The following is a 14,312-nucleotide window of genomic DNA, read 5'->3' as shown; positions in this document are numbered from 1 at the left end:
TTCCTAAAAATAGTATGTAAAACTTCTTTTATTATTGATTTTCTGGCTAGCTGTTTCTGTAGCTTAGAAAGTTTTGTCTGAGCTAGACAAACAGCCTGCACTAATTTGATGTGACTTTGATCCAGAGAGTTTAAAGTTGGATCAAAGCTGCACTCAGTCGCACTCTAAATCGTACAACTGAAGAGTCGCACTAGTGGAAACGTAGCCACTAGGCTAGAGTGCAATTTTGGAGTGCCTCTTTGGTCAAACTTTACACTCTCTGGCTCAAAGTCAGATCAAATGTTGCAGCAAAGTAGTGCACGTACCATTTCAAAGTTGCATAGATGGGAACGTGTGCCATTGAAATCAATGGGCTTTGACTTGTTATTAGACTTTGTGTGTCCAAAGTTGCATGACAAGACACACAAGTGGAAATGTAGACTTACTTGTACTATGATCATTGTAGACTGAGCTGAGACCCCAGAGCACTTCCGGTAGGGCTGAACGATATTCGATGTGAACATCGATACCGTGCTGCGAGTGTGCGCGATAGTCACATCGCCGGAACATGCGGTATGGAAGGCAGAGAAGTCGGGACTCACAGTGGTGGTAGAAGGTAGCAGAACACAGCCCAACATCTGTCCCACATGTTCAGTCTGCCCTGCAGCTAGATCTCCTGACTGAGCGGTGAGCAGCGGCACAGCAAACCAATCACACATGCCTGCACACCTGATTGGTTCGCTGTGCCGCTACTCACAACCTGATTGGTTCACTGTGCTCACGGCGCTCACCGCTCGGTCAGGAGAACTAGCTGCGGGGCAGACTGAACATGTGGGACGGATGTCAGGCTCTGATCTTCTACCTTAGGTAAGTCTCTCTGCATTGAAGGGGACACGGCACGCTGGTCACTGCATTGATGGGGGCACGCTGGTCACTGCATTGAATGGGGGCACGCTGGTCACTGCATTGAATGGGGGCACGCTGTGGTAACTCTGCATTGAATGGGGGCACGCTGTGGTAACTCTGCATTGAATGGGGGCACGCTGTGGTAACTCTGCATTGAATGGGGGCACGCTGTGGTAACTCTGCACTACTAAAAATGCGCGACGAAGAGGATCCGCCGCAAAAAAATATTGCAATATATATTGCTGGGGAAAAAATATCGCAATGTGATTTTTTTTTTTTTCCAATATCATGCAGCCCTAACTTCTGGCTACACTGACAGTCCTGTCCCCCTGCCCCCCCCCCCCCCCCCCCCCGCTCATTCTCCTAAGGTAGTCTTCATTCAAAGCCCAGCACAGCTATACTGTATATGTGCACCTGCTGTCCCACAGGAGCTGATTGGTTTCCCTCAGAATTGTTACTAATTTTGCTCTCTAGCTAGTAAATAAGCCCCTTGGTGACCTGGTTTGCTTACCTCTCAGGAGGGATTTTGGTCCACTCTTCTTTACAGATCTTCTCTAAATCCTTAGTTTCTTGGCAACTCGAAGTTTCAGCTCCCTCCATACATTTTCTATAGGATTAAAGTCTGGAGACTGGTGAGGCCATTCCATAACCTTAATGTGTTTGGTATTAAACCACTTCTTTGATGCCTTGGCGGTATGTTTTGGGTCATTGTTTTGCTGGAAGACCCATCCATGACCTATCTTTAGTGTTCTGGCTGAGGTAAGAAGGTTCTCATCCAAGATTTTACAACACATGGCCCTGGCCATTGGCTCCTCAATGCAGCAAAGTTGGCCTGTACCTTTAGCCGAGAAACAGCCCCAAAGCGTGTTTCCACCTCTGTGCTTGACTGTGTGGATGGTGTTCTTTGGGTCATAATCAGCATTTTTCTTCCTCGAAACATGGCGAGTCGAGTAAATGCCGAGCTGAATTTTGGTCTCCTGTGATCACAGCACTTTCTCCCAATCCTTATCTGAATCATTTAGATGTTATTTGGCAAACTTCAGCTTAAGGGCTTTTTTTTTTATTTTTTGTTTCTTTTTTTTTTTTTTTTAGGTATAGAAAATCTACCATGTGAGCTTCAACGAAATTTCCAACTCATGAGTGACCTGGACCAGAGGACTGAAGGTATGTGGCCTGCAATTGCATTCATGTTGGTGTTGTAGGCCAAGTACACCCAGGAATTTTCTTAACCTTGTAATTTCTAGTCTGAAGAGTATTGTATTAGCACAGGCTGCAGCTTGCGAAATGCTTGTAGGAACCTTGTTCCTATACACAGAATGTTCTCACTGAAGGCATGCTTGGGGGAAAAAAAAAAAGTAAACTCATGTCTTTCCCATGTGGGTAAATGGTGCTCTGTAGAGGTCCCCTGAAATTGAGCAGGAAAAGATACACTTCTAAGAGTGTTGATCTCCTGTCAAGTGACAGCATTTTCTTCAGCGTAGATGAGTGTTGGCGCTACACTTTTTAGTGGTCCTATCACTGGCCAGGTATTGCCAACAGTACAAAAAGTGGCAACCACCCCAACTGATAATTAGCCTGTACAGTAAGGTGCACATGAAAGGGCATGAAAGGTTTTATCAACGAAGAGAAAGTTAGTTCGCTTTATATGTAGGTAAACCTTAACCCTTTCACGCCCAGGGAATGCAAATATGTGGCCTCGGCTTCATGGGGTTGTACCGTTGTGATGTCTGCAGCTGCAGGTATCATTTAGAGCCGAAGGTCGCCTTTCTTGTAATAACAACCAATGCGGCTGAGCAGCAGCTTGGTTGTTATTACAAGGAGTGGTTGGGATCACCCTCCTTCCCGCTGCTTTCCGTGGCTCGCCCGGGTCTCCTGTTTCAACGGGAGACCCGGGCGACCAGCCGGCACATCCACCTGCTGGCCGAAGACCAGAACAAAGCCGGATTCAGCTTTGATCAGGTCGCTGATGTAGAAACCTGGAAGCGATGCCATGATATCACTTCCGGGTACTGGAGCTTTAAAAGCGCTAGAGTTTTTTTTAAAAATGACAGTATTTAAAACGGCCAAACTTGACGTTTTGAATGCTTTTAAGTGCAGGGGAGGGATTTGGGGTATTTTAGACCCCAGATCCCTCCATAAAGAGTACCTGTCACTGCCTATTACTGTCACAAGGGATGTTTACATTTTTTAAAGCAACCGTGTAATAAAAAAATAAAAAATTTTTTAAAGTGCTCTGTCCCTCCATGCTCGCGCGCAGGAGTGAACGCATTCGTAAGTCGCTGCGCATATGTAAACAGTGTTCAAACCACACATGTGAGATTTTTAAGTACTGTAGTTTGTTGCCATTCCATGAGTGTGCATAATTTTAAAGCATGACATGTTAGGTAGGTATCTACTTGGCGTAACATCATCTTTCACATTATACAAAAATTTGGCTAATTTAACTTTTTTTTTTTTTGTTTTTTTTAATTCATGAAAGTGTATTTTTTACCAAAAAATTGTATTTGAAAGACCGCTGCGCAAATACCATGTGACATAAAATATTGCAACTATCCCCATTTTATTCTCTAGCATCTCTGCTAATATATATATAATTGGGGGTTCAAAGTTATTTTCAAGCAAAAAACACTGATTTTAACTTGTCAGAAAAAAGGTTTAGGCATGAAGGGGTTAACAACAAACCTCTCTTATTCGCCCCCTTGTAATCTGTTAAAAATATAAAAAAAAAATCTAATCTAAGAACTGCTAAGCTGTTATCTATTACACTTTTGCTCTTGGGGTTTAATAGGCTTTAACCACAGTAGGGCATAAAATAAGCCTTTGTGGCTAGTAAGGGTAACTGCAGGGTTATTCAGCTGTATATTTGGCAGCCAAAATCCAGGAGGTTTATTGGTATATTTGTGGTGATAGCATGGACATATGCGTTGTATGAAGATTATATATTTTCTTTTGGAACAGATAAAAAGAAAGAGATTGATGCCTTGGCTAGTGAATACATAAACAAAGTACGAGACTTTACCCCTGAACAGAGAGTACAACATTTACAGTGCATTCAAAATGCCTACAGCAAGTGCAAGGAGTACAGTGATGATAAAGTGCAGTTAGCCATGCAGACATATGAGATGGTAAGTATCGGAGCAATGCAGTTAAAGTGCTGTGGATATTAGAATTCAGGTAGTCTCTATTTTATAATATATTATACAATATATGGTCATGGCCAAAAATATTGGCACCCCTTCATTTCTTTCTGATAATGCACCAGAAAATCATTGCAATTACAAATGTTTAGGCATTCTCATGTTTATTTCTTTTGTTTGTATTGGTATGACAACAAAAAAGTGGAGAAACAAAAGGCCAAATCTTGACGCATTCCACGCAAATATCCAAAAATAGATTGGACAACATTATTGGCATCTCCTCAATATTGTAAGAAATAATTGCATTCCAAGTTTGTAACACACCCGCAACCAGTTAAAATAGTGAAAATTTTACTCCACCTTTCTGTTGTGTGTCTGTGTGCCACACAGAGCATGGAGAACAGAAAGAGCAGCAATAATTGGTCTGAGGATTTGAGAACCAAAATTGTGGAAAAGCATGGACAATCTCAAAGTTACTAGTCCATTACCAGAGATCTTAATGTTTCTGTGTCCACTGTGTGCAACATTGTCAAGAAGTTTACAGCCCGTGGCACTGTAGCTAATCTCCCTTGACGTGGATGACCGTGAAAACTTTATCAAAGATTGCAAAAAAAGTATTGCTCAAATGGTGAATAAAAACCTCAATCAACTTCCAGACGAATTCATGCTGACCTTAAGGCACAGGGTAAAATGTCAGCTCGCTCTATACGTCACCGTCTGAATGAAAAGGGTTGCTATGGTAAGAGAGCCAGGAGGATCCCACTGCTGACACAGAAACACAAAAAGCCAGATTGGGAGTTTGCCAAAACTTCCCGGAGGAAGCCAGAATCCTTTTGGGAGAATATTATGTAGCCAGATAAAACAAATTTACATCTTTATGGTAAAGACCATCATTCTACCGTTTTTCAGAAAAATAAATGAGGCCTTTAAAAAAAAAAAAAAGAATACAGTCAAACATTGTGAAGGTTCACTAATGTAGGGTTGCTTTGCTGCTTCAGGCACTGGATGTCTTAACCGTGTGCTTGGCATTATGAAATCTGAAGTCTACCAAAGAATTATTGGGTGCAATGTAGGGCCGAGTGTCAGAAAGTTGGGTCTCTGTCAGAAGTCTTATGGCAGGACAATGACCCAAATCACACGTCCAATAAGCACCCAGAAATGGTTTAAGACAAAGCGCAAGAGAGTACTGAACTGACCGCAGTGAGTCCGGATCTAAATCCCATAGAGCACCTGTGGAGAGATCTCAGAACAGCAGTTGGGAAAAGTGACCCTTCCAATTTGAGAGACCTAGAGCAGTTTGCAAAAGAGCAGTGGCGGCCCGTGCATAGGGGGCGCCAGGGCGCCGCCCCCTACCCCTAAAAGAAAGAAAAAAAAAATTACAAAACGTACAAAAAAAGTTGTACAAAAAAAAAATTGGGTTCGCCGGCCTCGCCTGTAGGAACTGGTGGCTGGGGGGGGGGTGGGGTTACGTCCCAGAAGAGGCGCCGATTGGCTGCCTTCTGAAGTTCTGGGGCGTAACCTGGGCGCAAGTGTTTGCGATTGGACACCCCCACTTTCTGATATCCTGGCTGTGATTGGTCCAGTCTACAGCCTGGACCAATCATCATCCAGGACATCCCATGGCCCCATACTGACCCTGCTGACGTCACGTCGCGTGCGTCAGTCACGAGTCGGGTGCCTAGTGGACGGACACGGCGGGAGAGAGCGGAGAGGACCGGCAGAGAGCGGAGAGGAGACCGTCACCGGATCGGAATCGGATCGATCCGGGACCAGACCACCACCGGTAAGTAAAGCGGTGCAGTGAAGTCCCACTTGTGTATTGCATGCACACAATGCAAAACACATTTATTTATAGGCTGCGAGTGCTGCAGAGAAGGCTGCTGATCTGGGGTTATATGTCACTAGGGACTAGGGGATTTCCTGATATAGCAATCCCAGCATACACTCTAGGAATCCCTTGAAGAAATACCTGTCACTCCCTATACACAACAAGAGAGCTGATCTTCACTTACTTCTTCCCTGCTGCTTTCACGTATGTCAGATGAAATAGAATCATCTGATCATTTCTCACTCTCCTGTTACTGCTGACTGCTGGTCAGTGAATGGCAGCCCATCTGTCATCCCTCCACACATACATGAGCAACGTGTCTGCGATCTGATGACTATTACTGGTGATCTGACATTAGTTGGAGATCTGATGACCATTACTGGTGATCTGACATTAGTTGGAGATCTGATGACCATTACTGGTGATCTGACATTAGTTGGAGATCTGATGACCATTACTGGTGATCTGACACTCATTGCTGATCTGACAGATAGTGGCCATCTGGTCACACATACAGGCGATCTGACATTTAATAGCGATCTGATAACCATTAGCGGCGATCTGACACTTAATAGCGATCGGACGACCATTAGTGACGATCTGACACTTAGTAGCGATGTGATGAGACTTAGGACAATGTGACACTTACTGGCGATGTGCCACTTGCTGCTGATCTGATGACTTTGATGGGAAGTTTAGCAGACCATGTGTAAACAATCACCTGTGCCATGCCTATGCCATCACCTGTGCCATGCCTATGCCATCACCTGTGCCATGCCTATGCCATCACCTGTGCCATCACCTGTGCCATGCCTATACCATCACATGTGCCATGCCTATGCCATCACCTGTGCCATGCCTGTACCATGACCTCAAAATCATGCAATTTTTTTCCCGCGTTTTTTGCCGCGAAGCAATACCTATTACATTTTTCTTTTTGCGCCCCCCCCCCCCCCCCCCAAAAATTTTGAGCACCAGCCGCCACTGCAAAAGAGTGGCCCAAAATTCCAGTAGAGAGGTGTAAGAAACTCATTGATTGTAAACAGGAAGTGAATGATTTTAGTTCTTTATTTCCATGTGGTGTGTTACCAAATATTAAATTGAGGGTGCCAATCATTTTGTCCAGTCCCCTTTCGGAGTTTTGCGTGGCATGTGTCAGATTTGGCTTTATGTCTCTCCACTTTCTTTTGTGTCCTACAAACAAAAGAAATAAACATGAAAAGGCCTATACATTTGGAATTGCAACAATTTTCTGACAGAAATGCAGAGGTGCCTATTTATATATATATATATATATATATATATATATATATATATATATATATCTCGTATTTCCCTGAATTTAAAATCCAGGTCTTGTATTAATTGTGGCTACAAATAATGCATTCGTGCTAAGCCGGAGCTCTTCTTCTCTGCTCCGAGAACTGTTGAGGGAGATGCCGAGATCCCCACTGACGTCAGCCCTGCTCCGAGCACTGCAGAGGGAGGGGGGCGCTGACGTCAGTCGAGAGGAGAGCTCAGACGGGTCACATGAGTGTCCAGCAGTGCTGTAAATAAGGTATTTTCTACAATAATGTTACATAAAGACAAACCCTGGACATCATATCATTTTTTTTTTTTTTTACAGCATGGACTACATCATTTTACCAGAATTTTTACTAAGGCTTATTTTCGGGGTAGGGCTTGTATTGCAGCCATCCTAGAAAACCGAGAAGCAACGATTTTTAGGTGTTAAAAAGGGGATGGGAGCAGTTTTAAGATTAGTTAGGTCGATCCCAGAATTCTGCTTTTAAAGTATTTTGGCTTTGTTACTAGGAGCCTGATTCTGGGTCCACCAACTGAGGGGCCCTTCGTGACCACGAGGTAGTCTTTTTTTAGTATAGCTTGGCTCGAATATTCGGGAGGCATAACCAATCGGTTAACAGTTATTTTTATGAAAGGTACACAGATGAGGATGCTAATAAATACAATAAAAGATGGTGTTCGGTATTAGCATTATCCACACCAGTTTGATGGTGTTTCGTCCCCAGCATGGTAAATTGGGGGTACATTGGATGCTTATTTGATCAATCTTGATTCTTCTACCTCCACCAATTACAATTCTTTATTCCCCTTTTAAAGGTGGATAAACACATCAGACGGCTAGATGCAGACCTGGCACGATTTGAGGCTGATCTTAAAGAAAAATTGGAAGGAACAGAATTTGACAGTCCATCTGGACGTGGAATAAAAAGCAAGTGTCTTTTTTTCAATACGTCCCCTGTTTTATACCAGATCAGTATAATGTATTTTTCTCATTTCAGAACATAAAATTGTGTCTATTCATTTATTTTATTTTTTTGCAGAGAATCGATCACAAAAAGACAAACGAGGTTCCCGAGGCCGTAGGGTATCAGAAGAGGACACTGTAAAGAAGAAGAAATTAAAAGGAGGGTGAGGAGATGTCAGGAACAGCAAAGCAAGCACTCAAATGAATTCTAAATATTTAGCCACGTATGAAGTGCAAACCACTAGTTCACGCCTTTACAAATAGAAATGTGGAGGATGCTATTGCTGACCTTTTTCTGGAAATGTTAGGTGCCTAGTTGTTCTGATGAAATGGCTTCAATACTTTAAACCATTTGCCAGACAATAGTATGAAGTGAAAAAACAAGAAAAAAAACAGCGCTTGCAAAAAATACCAACTAATACTTCATATAACTCATGAATAAATGTATGATAAGCATTCAACCATAAAAAGTGCAGATTGTTAATAAATACCATTAACTAGTGATAAAAAAATCATCAGTGGATGAAAAGTTTACCAGTGCTTTTGATGTGCAATCAAAGAAAAATGACAATTGGTGAATAAAGTCCAAATGCTGTGCAAACAAGCAATCCATTTTTCACTAGTTAATGGTATTTATTAACACTCTGCACTTTTTATGGTTGGATGCTTATCATGCATTTATTCATGAGTTATATGAAGTATTAGTTGGTATTTTTTGCAAGCGCTGTTTTTTTCTTGTTTTTGCTATATATCCGAGGATTTTACTTGGTGAGCAGCTGCTGTAATATTTTAACTTTATATTTATTTCACTTAGCGCGGGTTTAGCATTTTTTCTTCAATAGTATGAAGTGAATGATGTGTGACAAATCATATGATTGCATTGGATGTTACTTTCCGCTGATATATGAGCAAACCTAATGTCAATGGAGGTCTTTGCTGGCCTGCTTCTGAAAAAGCCTAGCTTGTTTTGACTTTCTAACTACCATACCTTGAGTCACTGACCTAAAACAAGCATGTAGATTTAAGTTGGAACTGTGGAGCTGCACATTTTTGTGTTGTGCTTCAATGTTATTGAAGCAATTGGAGGACGACAGAGAGGCATGTAGTATTTTTACTAAAGGGTTGGCAGCTTTCACACGTGTTTGGGTAATTTCTAAGACACCCATATAGCACTGTGCAGAAACCTCACAGAATTTTGAATGTATGTAAGTAAATAGTGTGTGCGTGCATTATATATTGACCACTTGCCTACCTGACACTTTCACTTCCTGTCCAGGCAAATTTTCAGCTTTCAGTGCTGTCGTATTTTGAATAACAATTGCACAGTCATGCAACACTGTATCCATATGAAGTTTTTATGTTTTTCTTAGTTTCTGTTATAAAATTTTGCTAATAAGTAATTTTTCTTCTTCACCGATGGGCACTAATGAGGCGGCCCTGATTATCCGTGTAAACAATGTGTTGACAGGCTTGCTGGTTAACTGCTCTCCTTTACTCCCACAGATACAGCGCGGGAGGAAAGGACTGCCGATAACCAGCAAGTCCGTTTACATGTGATCAGCTGTGATTGGACACAGCTGATCACATGGTAAAGGGCCTCTGTGATTGGCCCTTTACCCAGATCTGCAATCAGCTGCGTTCCAAGAACACAGAGCGCACCCAAGGTGTGCTGCAGTGGACGAGGCTCTGGGAGAACTTCTATTGACGCCCTCCCAGAACTGGACGACCGTGCAGTAGCAAAATTTTGGTGTGTGTGTGGAGTCTTGTACAGGAAGTTAGTATTGACAAGTCTGCAAGTTGTCACTGTAGTAATACTTGCGTACCTTGATCAGCTGTGTGGGTTTTATTTTTTTTTGTTTTTGTTTTTTTTGTTCTTGATTACAACCACCAAAGACCTTTTTGTATGATGTATTTTTATCTTCCAGTCCAGCGTTCTCAGAGGCAGTATTGTCTGTACATCCTTCTGATGTCCTTGATATGCCTGTAGATCCCAACGAACCCACCTACTGCTTGTGTCACCAGGTGTCCTATGGAGAAATGATTGGCTGTGACAATCCAGATGTAAGTGTCTTATTAAAATATTACTCTTGCAATACAAAAAAGGTTTCAATAACAATTTGAAAGTTATACCGTTTGGTTGCTGACTACAGCTATAATCCTCTAAGCTATTTCTATTTAATGACTATATTTTTAGCTGTAATCCTGCTAAAAACACACACACACACACACACACACACACGATTCTCTGCTCCCCCTTAAGTTTGTTTCCTGGCCCCCTACATTGCTACATGCTGTAGTGATGAAGGAGCTGGCAAATGAAATCACAGTGTAGCAGGGGATGCTGATACTTGCTTCCTAAAGTTTCAAATGTGCAAGAACATTCAGCAAGATGACCTCCAATGCAGCTGGACAGGCGAGTAAATTTTTGCTCCAGTCAAAAATGAAAATTTTCCCATTAATAGTATGTTAAATATCTTTTATCTTTTGATATATTTCATTTTCTAGCTAGCTGCTTGTGTAGCTTAGAAAGTCTTATCTAAGCTAGACAATTAGCTTCTTCCTGTTCTTCACCGACAACGCTAGCTCCCTTTTATCTAAATTTGCTAAGCTGTCTTTAACTTCCTGAAAAGGTTGTCAGTCTTTCTTAGACAGACATGCCTAGACCTGCCCAGCCCCACCCCATCCCTCCTATCCTTCACAGAACGTAATCTCCTGTCTTCATAGCCTCGTTTAGGCTAGCAGCTTCTCCTGAGGGGGGGGTGCAATATATGAAAGAAATGAAATGTACAAAGGAACATTTTTGAAAGTTTAGAAGGATACAGATCGATTTTCTATTGCTCATTACATATGAGTAAGGAGTTTTAGGCTCAGTTTCCATAAGTGCAATTAGTCATGCGACTTTGGACACACAGACGCATGACAAGTCACAGCCCATTGATTTCAATGGCACCCGTTCTAATCTATTCCACTTTGAAAATCAGTGACTTTGAAAAGGTGCCTGCACTACTTTGATGCGACTTTGATCCAGAAAGTGTAAAGTTGGATCAAAGCGGCACTCAAAGTCGCACAACTTAGAGTTGTACTAGTGGAAACAGCCACTGGGCTAGAGTGCAGCTTTGATCCAACTTTATACTCTCTGGATCAAAATCGCATCAAAGTAGTGCAGGCACCTTTTCTCTTTCGTACATTGATGTACACAGTGCTTTATCTTCTTGACCATTGGGTATACTGACCTAGTTCCTTGCTGGGATCTCTCTGGTCCTGGCAATTTTTATTTATTTTTTTTCTTTTTAAATGGACCTTTTTTCATCTTTTTGTTATTTTGTTCCTGTGAGAATCTACAATCAACTACCGGACTGGGCAATCTAGATCCAGAGGGTCCCCCCAGTCTGGCCAGAGCGCGCGCAGGCCTCGGCTCCACGCTAGGTCGGCCGCAACATAGCCCCACTGGCCTGTGAGTTAAATGTCTTGCGAGGGCGCATGCAAACTGGCCTCGGCCTGAGTCACAGCCCTCCTCCTGGCTGATAGCCATCCACATTCGGATGGAGCGGTGGTCTGTCAGAAGCAGTGTCCACCCAGTTCCTTGTATGGTAAGTAGCTGTCCCCCCTCTTCCCCCCAGGAGGGTTTTGGGGTGGATGTAGGCCCCTCCCTGGAACGGTGGGACCACCGTGTTCCCCTTCTCACCCCCCAGCCCCTCTAAAATTTTGGTGGTCACTGTGGGTGTTCCGACCCCCTCCTCCCAGGGTGAGGTTTTGAGCTGGCTTTTGCCACATGCTCTTAAGGGGGGCTTTTTGGAGTTGCTGCTTACCGGGTTTTTCCTGGTGCGCAACAGGGGGTTGAGCAGGTTTCCTCACCCCCCCTGGGAGTTGGTGACTAGGGCAGGGATGACTCTGGGCTCCCTGCTGCAGTTGTTGGGCTGGGGGAGCGGATGGTTTAGCCCTGCGGATCAGGTCAAAAATGTAGGCAGCTGCTTTGCGGCCTACTGGTCGGGAGTTATGTGGGACGACCCCAGTGAGGGTGGCTGAAGCCACTATCCTCCATTTGGGTTTCCACCTTCCCCCCCGCTACCCCTGGGTGGTCGGCTCTGCTGAGGTTCGCGCCCAAACAGCTGGGTGTCCGCAAAAATTTAGGTCGCGGCTTACGGCCTACTCAGCCGTGCGGCTGAGTAAGGCACCTCCATTGGGGGGCAGCCCCAGTGAGGTTACCAAAGCTCTCTGCCTGGCTGGGATCCATGCGCTTGCGGCTTGGCCTCCACAAAAATTTAGGCTTCGGCCTGTGGCCTACTAGGCCATGTGGCCAGCTTGGCGCCTCCCTTTGAGGGGTGGCACTGTGGGGGCGGTTTCTTTTTTTGATGGCAGCCATGCCACCATTATTGTGTAGGACACTTGCCCCTTTTTAGCGCTGTGGGCCCATCAGGGCACCCAGTCTGCACGTTCGCATTGTGGCGGGTGGCCCCCTTTTTAAGGGGGCTATTTCCTATTATGTGGGCCTCTATGGAGGGGCTCGGAGGGTGACCCCCCTTGTGTGTTGTGTGTGTGTGTGTGTGTGGTTTTTTTTTTTTTTTTTTTTGTGGGGCCTAGTAGGTGGATTATTCATGGGCCCTTGGTCGGCGTCTCCTTTGCGGGATCACATTCGGCGGCCCTCACGTGATTGTTATGTTTTCCCAGTGAGCTTAGTATATAGCGCCCCCCGCCCTCCCCTGCCTCACAGATCCTGAATCAGTATTTTTCCGCTGCGGACGCGAGTCACCCTGTTGGGTCTGCATCCACGCACCCTGCCTGCTCCGATAGTGAGGATGGTTCCCCTGCTTCTCTGGCTGCACATTGAAAGGTGCTGGTGGATACAATGTCAGTGTGTGAAACTTTAAAAATGGAGGATGTGGCTGATGCTGCGTTGGAGGCGCTGGTCCCTTTTGGCACCCACAGTCCTTCCAAAGCGGTGAGGGCGTTCACCTTTTCCGCCTACTTTGACAACATTGTCACAAAACAGTGAGGTTGTCCAAAACTCACCCTTGTCTCCCCTAAGCATTTTGCTATGTGGTATCCTTATGAGGATTCCCTGCTTAAAAAGTGAACGGTCCCACCTGTAGTGGACTCGCCAGTTTCCAGGTTAAATAAAGCTACCTTGATTCCGGTTGAGGAGTCCCGGGCCTTTAAAGATCCGGCTGATAGGTGGGCAGAGGCTCTGTCCTGCCATATGTTCACTGTGGCTAGTTCGGCACCTAGTCCGGTATTTACTATTGCCCTGGTGTCGCAAACTCTGACAGTCTGCGGACTAGACTTCTAAAAAGACCTTATCTGATCTCCCCTTGTTGGGTGATCTTCTTCTGTTTGGGGCTTTCTTGGATGACCTCATCAAGGGTCTCACAGGGGGGAAGAGTACTCTTCTTCCGCAGGCTGCCAAAGGCTAGGAGCCCCGTCGTAGACGTGGGCCATTCTTCTCGGCTCATAAGAGGCCTTTTTGTCCATCAGGGTCTCAAGACAAGGGATCAAAGCCCTTCAGGGCCTCCACTGGAGGTTCCAAGAGGACCTGGTCTGGCAAGCGGGCATTTGCAGGCCTGCTGACAAGGCTTCCTCTGCATAGAGGGGCGCCGTCGCTGGTATCGGGGGTGGGGGGGGCGTCTTCGCTGGTTTCCGGATCCATGGACCACCCTGGTACAGGACAAGTTGGTCTACGAAGTAATTTGGTCCAGCTACAAGATCGAGTTTCAGTCTCATCCTCCAAAAAGGTTCTTCTCTTCCTACCTGCACCTGTCCCCAGATCGCTTACGGGGTCTCTTTGGGACAGTGCAAGACTTGTTACTTCATGGGGTGATTGTTCAGGTTCTGACTTCGGAATGTTTTCAGGGATTTTTACTCAAACCTCTTTACAGTTCCCTGGAAGTAAGGCAAGGTACGTCCAATTCTGGACCTCAAGGCGCTAAACTGCTTTTTGCGGGTACAGAAGTTCAGAATGGAGTCCATTCACACGGCAGTGGCGTCCCTACATAAGGGGGATTTCCTCTGCTTTGCTGTGGGCGAGGAACATTATCAGTTTGTTACATTGGCCCTTGGTCGCACCTTTGGTCTTCACAAAAGTGTTGGCCTCGGTGCTATCATAGTTGTGTCGACGGGGATCGCGGTGCGAGGGTACCTGGATGATCTTCTTCTGCAAGTGGAGCCTCCGACTGCTCTGATGAACAACTTGGAAATT

General features: G+C 44.7%; 1 protein-coding gene across 1 annotated transcript in view; it reads left to right on the top strand.

The window, feature by feature from the left end:
* Positions 1-14,312, top strand: part of ING5 (inhibitor of growth family member 5) — a 42,940-nt gene that overhangs the window by 13,934 nt on the left and 14,694 nt on the right. The window contains exons 2-6 of the mRNA XM_082249992.1: positions 1,978-2,049; positions 3,844-4,010; positions 7,972-8,083; positions 8,196-8,283; positions 10,045-10,180. Of these exons, the coding sequence (XP_082106118.1) occupies positions 1,978-2,049; positions 3,844-4,010; positions 7,972-8,083; positions 8,196-8,283; positions 10,045-10,180 (575 nt within the window). The remainder of the gene's footprint in view (positions 1-1,977; positions 2,050-3,843; positions 4,011-7,971; positions 8,084-8,195; positions 8,284-10,044; positions 10,181-14,312) is intronic.

Source organism: Pelophylax lessonae (genome assembly GCF_965119305.1).
Source record: "Pelophylax lessonae genome assembly, chromosome: 3".
In the NCBI taxonomy this organism is placed as follows: Eukaryota; Metazoa; Chordata; class Amphibia; order Anura; family Ranidae; genus Pelophylax; species Pelophylax lessonae.
The sequence above is the reverse complement of the archived record's forward strand: the minus strand, read 5'-3'. Positions and strand labels throughout refer to the sequence as shown.